Source organism: Manis pentadactyla, chromosome 4 (genome assembly GCF_030020395.1).
Source record: "Manis pentadactyla isolate mManPen7 chromosome 4, mManPen7.hap1, whole genome shotgun sequence".
In the NCBI taxonomy this organism is placed as follows: domain Eukaryota; kingdom Metazoa; phylum Chordata; class Mammalia; order Pholidota; family Manidae; genus Manis; species Manis pentadactyla.
In genome coordinates, this window is record NC_080022.1 from 34,998,054 (window position 1) to 35,010,233 (window position 12,180).

The 12,180-nt window shown below is 53.2% G+C and overlaps 1 protein-coding gene across 5 annotated transcripts in view; it reads left to right on the forward strand.

Annotated features, from left to right (window-relative positions):
* The window catches only part of RNF220 (ring finger protein 220), a 212,774-nt gene extending 202,052 nt beyond the window's left edge, over window positions 1-10,722 (forward strand). For 3 of the 5 annotated variants that reach the window (XM_036893143.2, XM_036893145.2, XM_036893147.2), the window contains 7 exons: window positions 3,654-3,750; window positions 3,967-4,053; window positions 4,189-4,244; window positions 4,377-4,455; window positions 8,660-8,768; window positions 8,911-8,985; window positions 9,715-10,722. In XM_036893143.2, coding sequence (XP_036749038.1) covers window positions 3,654-3,750; window positions 3,967-4,053; window positions 4,189-4,244; window positions 4,377-4,455; window positions 8,660-8,768; window positions 8,911-8,985; window positions 9,715-9,786 — 575 coding nt within the window. In that variant the 3' untranslated portion in view covers window positions 9,787-10,722. Of the gene's footprint in view, window positions 1-3,653; window positions 3,751-3,966; window positions 4,054-4,188; window positions 4,245-4,373; window positions 4,456-8,659; window positions 8,769-8,910; window positions 8,986-9,714 lie in introns of all 5 variants that reach the window. The other 2 variants (XM_036893142.2, XM_036893144.2) reach the window with 1 other exon arrangement.
* The last annotated feature ends 1,458 nt before the right edge of the window (window positions 10,723-12,180 follow it).

Below are 12,180 nucleotides of genomic sequence, written 5' to 3' on the forward strand. Positions count from 1 at the left end.
CCCCTGCCTTTGGACAGCCCATGCCACTGGAGGGCCCCAAGACTTTACCTTTCTCCCTGGGCTTAGTTTTGTTGGGAGCAGCAGGTGAGGAAATCAATGGCCCCTGTTTTGCGGTTTCAGGTTCCAGGACTCTAGTGCCCCCAATAAATGGGCATCTCCAGTTTCTCAATCAATCACCTGATCAATTGATTGAATTAACACTGGCTTTTTTCCCTTCTCCATGACCCAGGAAGAAATGAGTTTATGAGACAGGGGTCGTTTTTATACAATTCAGACTTGCTTATCATTTCTGCACTTACCCTCTCCCTCTCTATTGTGAAGTGTTCTCTGGGGGTGGGGGGTGAGGATGGATGGACTTTCTTTCACTGCCCACCTTCCCAGGCCTAGGCGTCATTGATCATCAGGCTTAGTTTGCCTGTGTGGGGCCGAGCTCCAGCAAAGGGGCCTCCCTGGTGACTAAAGAGCACTGTGGGTCATCTTGGAGGTCTGGGGGCATCAAGTCCCTTCCCCGGATAGCAGCGGGAGTGGCAGCTTGCCTGTCAGCCCGGGAGCTATGCTGAACAGGAGCCAGAGGCTTGGAAAGGAGCTCTGTGTGCCATCTTGCTTCTGACTACTGGCTTGGGATGTTCCAGCAGCTGAGAATATAAAATGACTGTGGAGCCTTCCTCTCAGCAGAAGGTGGGGGGCAAGCTGGCGGGGTCGCTGTCTGTATAAAATGGCTTTATGGCTGTTTCTTTTTATTATGATTCTGCCAGAAGTCAGCAAGTGACATTTCATTAAGAAAATAAAGTTTAATGTGCTGGGAAGGAGGTTGGAGCAGGCTGGGGCAGCACCAGAGTGAAATTGGCAGCAGCGGCCTATTCTGAACACCTATAGGGATAGAGAGGGGTTCCCAACATCTGTTCCCTGGGGCTGGGGTCAGGGTCAAAATAAACCACTTGGACCAGAGACAGAGAAGCCTTTTCCATGGCAAGCAAGATGTGTTCTGCTCTTTGTCCTGCCCGACTGGTCAGAGGATCAGAAGGTCACTGTCCACTGGGGTCTAATAGGGAAGGTTTCTCCAGGCCACCAGCTAATCAGGCCTCAGCCTGCCTTCTGGCACAGGGCTCACAGAATCTAACAATCACACCGTTGGCTTATAGCCATTACTGCTGGGGTGTGCTGTATGCCATCTGCTGTGGACCTGGCTGGGTGATACCAAATGATAGCAGTTGAGTCAGACTTGGGCTTTCAATCTGGTGAGGGGCAATGACAATATGTGGTAATAAGTATCAGTGTGGAGTTGCACAGGAGTCTGGGGAAACACTAAGGAAGGGACATGTATGTAGAAATACCTGAGGAAATCTCACCCACCCTCAGTGCTTTGAGGGTAGGCATCAGGTCTTGAAACTCTGTGTCCTGGAGACAAAGTGAGACAGAGGAAGATCTCAGTGAAGGTTGAAAGAGTGTCACTGAAATGAGAGTTCATTCAGGAATTATTTCTAGAGCAACTACTTTGTAGGCACTAGGAGAAGGCATGGATGAGCAAGTCAGACTTGGTGAGTGAGCAGGCATTTGTTGTGTAAACCAGGAGAGAAAAGGTTCTAGGCAAAGATAACAGGAAGTATGAAGGTATGGGGAGCATGAGAAAACATGTAGGATTTGGGAAAACCAAAAGAGCTATGCTCCACTGAAGTATGACTCCAGGCCGCAGAGCTGCTGTATGTCTTGAGAAGCTGGGACTCTTCCTGGCAGCTTTGGGGTGTCCTGTTTTCTCGGCTTTGCCTTAGGATCTTTGCTTTCCTTTTTGCCCACCCACAGTGCAGAACTGGGCTGAGCCGAGGATGTGAGGCTGACTGCCAAGCTGCATGTACTTGGGGGCGGGGGAGTGTTGACAGGGCTCCGGGGGGCACAGGCTGTAAGTGAACGTGATAGCTACATTCTGATTGATGGCAGAGTTTGTCTCCCAAACTGTCAGAGGGTTTATAGAGGTGCCACTCACCCACAGGCAAGAATTGCTTGTCAGGACACCTGGCTGGGAAAAGGAGACAGAGCTGTAACTTGGTGTTTTCTCAGCCTAATGGCCCTGCTGCTGACCTGCCTGCTGCCTCGAGTGTGTTGGTGCCTCGGTGTGGAGGACAAATGAGACCTGTCAGGGAGGGTGGAGCAGAGGCAGTGCCTGGCCTCTCCCTCCTGCTGCTTAACCTCTGGGATTGGAGGAACCTTTCTGAGACCAGAAACCAGATACGTGCAAGGGAAAAGAGGATCAGGAACAAAATGTTTTTGAAATGGGCTTGGAAGATGGAGAATATTCCAGATGGAGTGAACAGCATGAGCAAAGGTCTTAGGAGCAGGACATGCAGGTTATGTCTGAAGTGTAGGAGTCAGTCCATATGCACTGGGCCTATGGAGTGAAGTGAGGGAAAGAGTGGAGGAAGTAGGTCCATCCAGATGTTGACAAGAGCTGGCCAAGGAGCCTAGACTTGATTGTGCATGCCATGGGAAGCCATAGATGGTTTTGAGCAGGAAAAGAAGGGTCGGTAGGGTGAAGGAACAGACATGAGGCTTGAGGACCCATGCCAAGACTTAACTCTAATGAGTGGAAGAAATGGACAAGAAGAAATTTCTGAGATCATTAGGCAGAACCCTGAGCTGCTGCTTCTCCTCTGTAATGATTTCCTTGCTGAAATCCACTCACCACAGATTCCATTACCTTCATCTCTCTGTGTTCTGGCAGGACTGCTGTGCTGGCTAGTGAGATGTGGTCTGAGACCACTGGGTGAAGTCAGGGGCAGGGAGGGAGAAGCAGTTTTGTGGCCCCTGACCTTGGGCTCTCAGGAAGGGTGGTCCTAGAAGTCAGACCACATGGCAGGTGAGTGGGCCTAATGTGGCTTTAGCACCTCACCCCTCCTCATTGGCCAAGAGTCTGTCTTTGGCTGGGCCAAATGCACCTGTGTGGGGTCAGCTGCCTGTCAGGCCTGTGGCCCTACCTCCACTCAGCCTGCTTGCCCTTATAGACTGCTTTGAGAAGCAGGTGTGCATGTCTGTCCTCTCTCGTCTGTGCCTTCCTAATCCTTTTATAACTGTACTTGTCCAGGAATCTGGGCTGAGTGAGGCAGAGATGAATAATTAATGTCAGGCGCTTCAGACACCAAATATTTGAACAGCTGCCTGGTGTTTTTACTGGCAAGGACCTAGCGGCCAAAATCAGGACGTTGGCTAGGGGTCTTGCTCTACAGCTCTGACTGGCCTTAGCCAGCCTGTTCTCCCCTCTGATGGCTTTGTCAGGCTGGACCAGGCTGCCCAGGTGGGGGTAGCTTTGTAGACCTGAATTTCTCTGTCCTTTTCCTATTCTTCCCAGACCTGGAAGACATGTGAACAGCAGGCCTAGACTGGTATCTCCTGAGGACCTAACATAGTGTATAAATGGGCTAGTTTATGAGCAGAGATCACTTGGAGCAGCAAGCAGTAGCAGAGAAGGGTGAGGTATAAAGAGTAACAGGGGATGAAATATAAGCCAAGAGCACCTAAGTATCTGACTCTCAATTTTTCAGGCCCACATTTCTATCTGGGCCTTACCTAGCACAAAACCTGACCCCTATCTAGAGGCAACAGAAGGGGCACTCTTGGCTTAGTCTTATTGGCCCTGGCGCTCACATTCCTGCTTCCCACAGGCTCTGGCTTCGTCATGTGCAGCGGCAAAGAGAATCCGGACAGTGATGCTGATTTGGATGTGGATGGGGATGACACTCTGGAGTATGGGAAGCCACAGTATCCTTGGGGCACTGTGGGACAAGGTGGGGCTGGTGGGAACAGGACAAAGGGAATCAGAAAGTAGCTAGTACCTCTACTCACCCACACCATCCACCTGCCCACCCCCCTCACTGGGGTGAGTGTCTCAGCTTTGGCCAGAGGGAGCCCTCTTGAGGGCTCAACCCTCATGGCCTACTGCAAACTGGGATCTATTGTCCTTGACCACCATGCCAGATACACAGAGGCTGACATCATCCCCTGCACAGGCGAGGAGCCTGGTGAAGCCAAGGAGAGAGAGGCCCTCCGGGGCGCAGTCCTAAAGCAAGTGTGGGCACAGGCTTGGGCGGGTGGGACAGAGGAATGGGAAGCCCCGAAGCAGGGGTCAACCCAATACCCACCCTCAGGGCTGTCCTGTCTGCCTTCAGGCCTCACATTCTTTGTCCTCCTTTTCCCTAGTGGCGGCCCCCCCAGCACACGCATCACACCTGAGTTCTCTAAATGGGCCAGTGATGGTAAGTCTGGACCCAGTTCAAGAGTGATGAGGGAGAGGGACATCCCTTGGGTAGTGGTGCTAACTCAAGCCCAACCCCTCATCTGTGCTGCCCAGTCTGGCCAGAGTATGAGTTGCCTCTCTGTCTCAGCAGAGATGCCATCTACCAGCAATGGTGAGAGCAGCAAGCAGGAGGCCATGCAGAAGACCTGCAAGAATAGCGACATCGAAAAGTGAGTGTTTGGCCAGGAGGAAGGCCCCTGGCTCATCAGTTTAGTGGAAGGGAAAGGGGCCCTTTGCTAGCAGGGAGGCCTGCTGCCAGGGCTCCTAGCCCTCCCAAATGCAGCTTAAGTCCTGCAGCCCTGGGCACACACCAGCAGTGTGGCCCAGCTGTTGCTAAGCATGACTCTCTGACTCTCTGAATTGATCACTGGGCCACTGCCCCAGGAGCCTTGGTGGAAGGCGGAGCAGTCCGCCTGTCTGCCTGCCCGTTGCGGCAGCCTGTGCCCGGGGAATGTGATGTATGGCCGCCCAGCCCAGCCACCACACTTGATTCATCTCCAGTTTCTGTTTCTTAATCGGGAGCTAAATTGGTTTCATTTTTCTTGTCCTGGGTGGCGCTTACAGTGGGTTTAGGCAGGAGCATCAGGTCTCATCACATCTAGTAGGAATTTTTGGCCTGGGTTCTTTGGCAGGGGAAAGCGGGATCCATTAGCACTTTACCCAGATCTGGGCAGCCCCTGGCCTGGATCCCCAGGAGCCACAAGGACATGAAATCAGCTGGGCACCTTACTGCCTTTCCAGAAGCCCAAACAAGACTGGTTCTGGCCCTAGGAGGTAGCATCGTCCAGGTCGGGCTGCCTGGAGCCGCTGCTGTTGGCCATTGCTTAACTCCCCACACCCACCCTTCCCTCCACTGGAGGCTAGGTTGCTGGGGTTAAAAGGCAGCCTCTTCATTCCAGGGCCAGTGTTCCATCTTGCCTTCTGCCAGGAGAGTGGATTGCAGGCCAGTGCAGGGCCGGGTCGGTGGCCCAGGGTCACCTCCCATTTGTTTCCCTCCATTTTGTGTTGTCATAAATTCATTCCAGCCCGTTGTGGTTGATCAGTTTATCTCGGCCGGGGCCGCGAGTGCTGCTGGCATGATGTATGGGCCGCAGCTCAGGGCCCGGCTGCCCATGAATCACCGCAGCTGCTCCGTGTCAGCGCTGGAGCGGGCCGCACGGGTTCGGCGCAACCAGCTTGGGGTGGGGGGGAGGAATGACGTATGGATGTTTATTTAATAATTCTCTCCTACTCCAGCTGAGCAGGGCGGGCGGGGCCGTAAGGAGCACCCACCCTCGTCTGGAGGGGCTGCTCATAAATCAGAAAGACAAGATCATTAATCAGGGATGGCGCCAGAGGGATAGGTTGGGGCCTGAGCCAGTGGCCATCCATGAGGGTACTACCCACCCAGGACTGGGGAATTTGGGATTTCTGTCCCACCTGTGTGAGCATAGGCACCAGCAAGCGGGGCTCTCTGGAAAGAGCTGGGGACTAGTTCAGTCATGTGCGGAGATCTCCACTGGGTCTGGATCTATCAAAATTGGCACCCTTCAGTTCCTGTGACTTCTTTCTTACTCAAAAACAATATGGGTTCCTTTCTTAAAGCTTTTTCACAACCCAGGGAAGGAGGAAGACAATGCCATGGCTTCTTCCAAGACATTGTCCACCTCATGTCCTGGAGGGGCTCAGAAATAGCTCACAACCAGCCTGGGTCGGGCTGGAAGGTAGGTATTTCACCAGAGCAAACATGAGAGGTCAGAGAGGTGCTGAGCAAATCCAGGGTAGGGTGGCCTCTGAAGTTTGTTGTGGCCTTGGAGCTTTTGGAGATGGAGTGGGAAATGGCTTCATTCTCTCCTGGTTCCATCCCTTTTGCTTTTCTAGCTCTAGCTCATTCTCTGATTAGGGGTTTGAGAGTTTTCTCTGGGGTAGCCTCGGCTCCAGGCCTTAGTTCCCAATATTTGAAAAAACCACATGGGACCAGCAAATGCCCAGCTTGGTCCTTGGAGAGGAAGGGAGCACAGCTACCCATCCTTGACTCCTTGTCAGGAATTTGCCAGCAATCCAGATGGAGATGGCACATATGGCACTGGGCAAAATGCCAAGGGAGGAGCCAGCTGTGCAGGTGCTTGTGAGGAAGGAGGGGTTGGTGAAGGTTCCCAGGCCTGGAAAGTTGAATGAACGCTCCCAGGGAGTCAGCCAGTGTTAGAAGGAGCTGGAGTCAGCCTTGTGCAGCTTCCCTGTGGAGAGAGGCAGGGCAGAGAGAACCATGGACTTGGGGTGATGATGGATCTAGAACATCCCTGATACAGGGAACACGGCCATCAGCAAGTCACCTGTGTTGCTGCTACCGCCCTGAAACAGGAAGGTCAGAGATCAGAGTTTGCTGCCCATGGAGTATTACCCACCATCTCCCTGCACCCTCCATTACTCCTTCGACCCAGAAGGGACAGACCACCAGTAAGCTTTCAGGTTTTCTTGGGCTGATAGACAGCCCACCCTAGGAGATCATCCTTGCCCACACCATGATACACTTGTGATTCCACCTCAGCCCACTTTGTTCCTGATTGAATAGCTGTTAAACCTCAGCTCTTACCTCTCCCAACATCCTCAACAACTTCCTGCTACCTGTAAAAAAAAACTTCCCTTTCCAATTGTGGCATCTGAGGTCTTGGTTACAATCTCTGTTCCCAGTTTGGCACCTTCTGCTCACCCATGGATGAGCCTTCCAGCCAGATGGGACTCTGGGACCTCTTGGCCTTTGTTCCTACCATTCCCTTGGCTTGGAGACCCGTCTCCTCCTGGGCACAGCCAGTGTAGAGCAATGGTCACTCACACAGTTACTGGTTGATCACAGAGTTAGCCTGCCAGGGTTTGAAGCCCGTCACACCCCGCTCTCTCTGAACCTGGGACAAGCTACGTAACATTTCTGTGCTGCTTTCGGTTCTTATGTAAAAGAGGAATATTAGATCTCTGTGTGGGTTTTGTCAGGTGTAAATAAGGTAATAACTTTCAATCCATCAGTACAATCTTTGGCATTTAGTAAGTGCTTAATAAATTTTAGCTCCTTTATTCATATCATCATCATCATTATTCCCCAATGCCTATCCCCAGTACCGTCTTCCTACTCCTCTGGGAGCATTCTTCTCCCTCTGTGAGCACCTCAAGGTTCTCCCTTGTTGTAGAAGGGGTAGGAGGGATCACTGGAGATGGTCCTGGCTATTCCTTGTTCACCATAGCAGCCCAGAGAGTCGCCAAGAAGTTTTAAGGACCTTCTTGTGCAGGGCCTGGACAACAGGTGAGGACTTCCAGGGCATCTGATGTGCCTAGGAAGAAACAAGGAGCCCTTAAGGTAGACCAGGCCTGTAGCCCAGGGACCTAGATTAAGTGGGACTCGTCTAGTCCCTGCATCTCCCGCTCCCCCTGGGGGTTGGTCTGGCTCTTTATTTAGCAAATGTTTACTTATCTGTACATGCCTAATGTGGGACTAATGTCCATAGTCAGTGCTGGTGGAGTAAGCAGCTTGCCCGCAGGGAACTTCATCTAGCAGAGGGGACCAAGACATGCACAGTTCCACTGCTGCGGTGGAGCCCAGTACCGGGTGCGGGAGGAGCACAGAAGAGGCAGCCATCAATGCCAGTGCTGGCTGGAGGGTGGAAAGGGCTTTGGGGAGGAGGTGGGGACTAGGCCTGAAAGATGAGCTGGAACTAGTGAGTTAGGAGGTGGGTGTGACCCAGAGGAAACGAAGTGCCCAGAGGCCACAGTAACAAGAAGGGTGGTAGGTGTGGAGAAACTTGTGGTTTGGTGTGGATGGAGCAGGTGGCACCTAGGGATGCTGCTGGCTGGGGCTCGACTGAAGAGGCCCTTGTGAGGTTGTGAGTTCTAGTAGAGCTTCACTATGAGAGAGACTTGGAAATGCTGGGAGTAGATATGGTCAAATTTGCAGAATTCTAGTGCCGGGAGAGTGGGATGGAATGAGGGTACTGGGGGCAGAGAGGCCTTTCAGGTTAGTGGAGTAACCCATAGAAGAAACCAAACCCTGGGCTAGCTGGGGGTGGTAGAGGTGGGAAGAAATGGAGAGAGTCCAGAGATACTAGGAACTAGATGACAGATGTTTTTATGTCATCTGGGAAGGAAGGTTTTTAGAATGACGGTGGTTTGAGAATGGTTTACAGGTAACCTGGTTTAGAAATCTACCAGGATGGAGGTGGAGGAACAAGGAGGGTGAGGAGTTCAGGTCTGGAATGCAGAGTTTACAGATGCAGGATAGGGGCAGGTGCAGAGTGGGGATGAATGGGAAACATAATGTGGCTCTGGAATTCAAGGGAAGTGTGGGCTGGAGGTTCACATTAAGGATTCCCCCCTGCTACCTGCCCAGCTATACCACCCTTTTTACAGAATCACCGAAGATTCAGCTGTGACCACATTTGAGGCCCTGAAGGCTCGGGTCAGGGAACTTGAACGGCAGCTATCCCGTGGGGACCGTTACAAATGCCTCATCTGCATGGTGAGAGAAAGGGACATAGGGGTGCCCTTGGTCAGGCTTCAGTGCCCTCTGGGGGTAGGAGAGGGTCTCTCTGTTGTGATTGGATTTCTTAGAGGGTGGGCCAGCCTCAGCGTGACCCCCTCTCTGCCCACCTCCTCCCTAGGACTCATACTCGATGCCCCTAACATCCATCCAGTGTTGGCATGTGCACTGTGAGGAGTGCTGGCTGCGGACCCTGGTGAGGTGGCATGGGGTTCTCAGAGTGGGTGGCTGTTTGGGGTACTGCCCAGATGTCCATGCTTATGCTTGAGCCTGCTTTGGGAAGGGGGAGCAGGAGCTTAGAACATAGCTAGAAGCCAGGATGTTCACCCCCTAAGCTCACTGCATTCTCGCCTCCACCAACCCAGCTCTATTAAATTCTCCCTTTCAGTGGGTTCACTGCCTGCTCCCCTCCCCCTATCCTTCCCTCCCCTCAGAAGGTCCATGTATCACACATACTGGTGAGACCCAGGTCAGGAGGAGGCTGGGTGTGGGTAAGCACGACCAGGGCCTCAGCCCCTCCCCCTCCCATTACCAAGCTCCTGCCCCTGTTCTTCGCTCGGGAGCAGCCATTAAAATGTCGCCCGGAGACAGCAATAAAAGGCCCGGACGTGGGCTCTGTGTCCTGATCAAAGGCCGCGTGTAATCTTGTTAGGGCCGCGGCAGCCACAGCTGGACCCAGCCTTGTTCTCATTACCGGGGCTCCCGCTGCGGGGCTGGCCAGGCGGTTTGATCCTGGCGTCCCCCCAACACAGGAGTCTGCCAGCCTGCCTGCTCACAAGGCTGCCTGTGCATCCCCAGCCTGGGCTGACAGGACCAAGGTCTCAGCACAGTTGGTACAGGGAGACAAGTTGCAGGCCCAGGTGTTCACATGCGCAAATGTGCAGCATGGCATGTATAACCAAAGCCCTCCCTATGCTTCCTGCAGGGTGCCAAGAAGCTCTGTCCTCAGTGCAACACCATCACAGCGCCTGGAGACCTTCGGAGAATCTACTTGTGAGCTGGCCACCCCAGACAGGCCTTTCCTCGAGCAGCTCCACCTGTCCACCTCTGTGATGTGACCTTCCCCCTTGTACATACTTGCACACAGATTCCCCATGTACATACATAGCGTACACACACAAACATACACATACACACACACAGGACTCTGGAGCCACAGTGGAGGCTGAGGCCCAGGCCCTGCCTGCTGGCTACCACCAAGACTGGGGCCCAGACCTATTCCAGGTTCTGCTCCCAGTGTGGGCAGAGAGGTGGAGGTTGGGGGAGTGGTGGGGCAAGGCTCCTGAGATCCAGCCCCCAGACTGACCGACGGACAGACAGACATGCAAACACCAGACTGAAGCACATGTAATATAGACCGTATATGTTTACAATGTTGTGTATAAATGGGACTCCTCACCCTCCACCCTGTTCCCTCCCCTTTTGTTGTATTATTTTCTTTCTTTCTTTTTTTTTAAACACCCGGAAGCAGTGCCTCCTCAGGGCTGGCTGGGGGCTCGGCCCATCCACCTCTTGGGGGGCCTGCCTCTCCCTCTCCCATGGTGTCCCTTTCCTCTCCCATGTGCTCGGTGTTCAGTGGTGTATATTTCTTCTCCCAGACATGGGGCACATGCCCCAAGGGACATGATCCTCTCCTTAGTCTTAGCTCCTGGGGCTCTTTATAAGGAGATGGGGGAGGAGGGAGGTACAGGGAATGGGAACCGAGCTGAAGCAGAGGCTGAGGTTGGGGCTGGAGGATGGTGCTCCTGGCTCCCCAGCCTTCTGCCAAGAACCATTCCTGGGATTACAGCTGCTGCTCCCAGGGAAAAGTGACTTCCTTCGCCCCTCCCGTGGGCCCCATGGTGTGATGCTGTGTCTGTATATTCTATACAAAGGTACTTGTCCTTTCCCTTTGTAAACTACATTTGACATGGATTAAACCAATATAAACAGATGCTGCCTGTGTGTATGTGTGTAGGGAGGGATGGTCATGGGGTGGTGTGGACAGAGGCAGTTAAGGGGTTAATTCCTGGCAGCAATGGGGAAAAGGACTTGGCTAGAGTGTGTAAAGCTGGGCAGGGTTGGTCTGTTCAGCGGCCCTGGAGCACTCGGTCAGGGGTTGGGGGTGGGCTAGAGACCTGGACTCCTGACTATTGATGGGTAGGGGCTCCAGGTTAATTCCTTATTGATGGAGAATCGTCAGCTCATTAATCACAGAAGAGGTCAGAGCTTGGGGGTACAGAGGGGATGCAAGCTTTATCCCCCAATGTAGGGCAGGAACAGCTATAAGCTTGTGTGAAAACAAGCCCCATGCCTCTTCTAGTCCCCTGGAACTAGCCAGGAACCACAGAGATCCTGCATCACAGCCCCCTGTGGCTTTTTTCTCTTCATCCCAGTGACAACAGCCCAGTAAAGCTACTGCCAGGATCCTCAGGAGAAACCATTGTTATCCAAGATGGACCCTCAAGTTGGGGAACTGAGGCTGGGCAACTAGCACTGAAGATGGCACTTAGTCAAATCCCCACACCTGTCCACAGCCAGTGAGTGAGCAGTGTCTGGTGCTCCGCGGCCACCTGAAGCTGCAGAGTCCCCGCCCACCACAGCTCTTATGAGAAAGTAAGACCCCAGACCATCTCCATGACTCTGGACACCTTTCCTTTACATATTCTCATGTACCAGACCCACCACCATCTTCCCAAGTCTCCTGCTTTAGACAGACCAGTCTCCTCTGGGAGTCCACAGTGCACACAACAGAATGGGCTTCAGCCTCTTCCTGTACCCAGATGATAAATCACCCTGGTTGGAGCCCTCTAAAAGCTGTTCACAACCCCATGCCCAGCTTGATGGCACCAAATAGCCCCTAGGGCCCCAAATTCTAGGCAATGTGTGTGGCCTATCAAGGCAAAGCAGCCAGTGACGGCTGTAGGTTTGGAAGAGGTGGATAATGCCTAGTTCCCATCAGGCCAGCTCCTTTCAGGTTTCAACTCTACCCGCTCCCTGACTTGGACTCAGGTCCTTGAAGGCTGGTTACTCCCACCCTAGGAGCTACATGCTAGCAGGGGACAGTAACCCATAGGGCTTGAAGCCCACCTTGCCACGGGATCCTCAGACTCCTTCTCATGGCACAGGCAGCACTGCCACCTGTCAGCCATGGTTGGGAATGCAGCCATGCAGCATAGCAGTTGGTACACCAGTCCCAGAGGTCCCGTCCCAGCAGTCCCAGAGAGCTGACGTGACACGGATGAAGCTCAGCTCTGGAGACAGGGCCCATCAGCCCTAGGAATACCAGGAGTCGGTTTCCAGCCAGAGCTACTCCAGCCATCTCCTCACTGCCTGTCAAACTTTCAAATCCCAGCCCTGCCCCCCAAGTCCCTTGATCACAGTAAACTCATTCAATCAACAGATATTTATT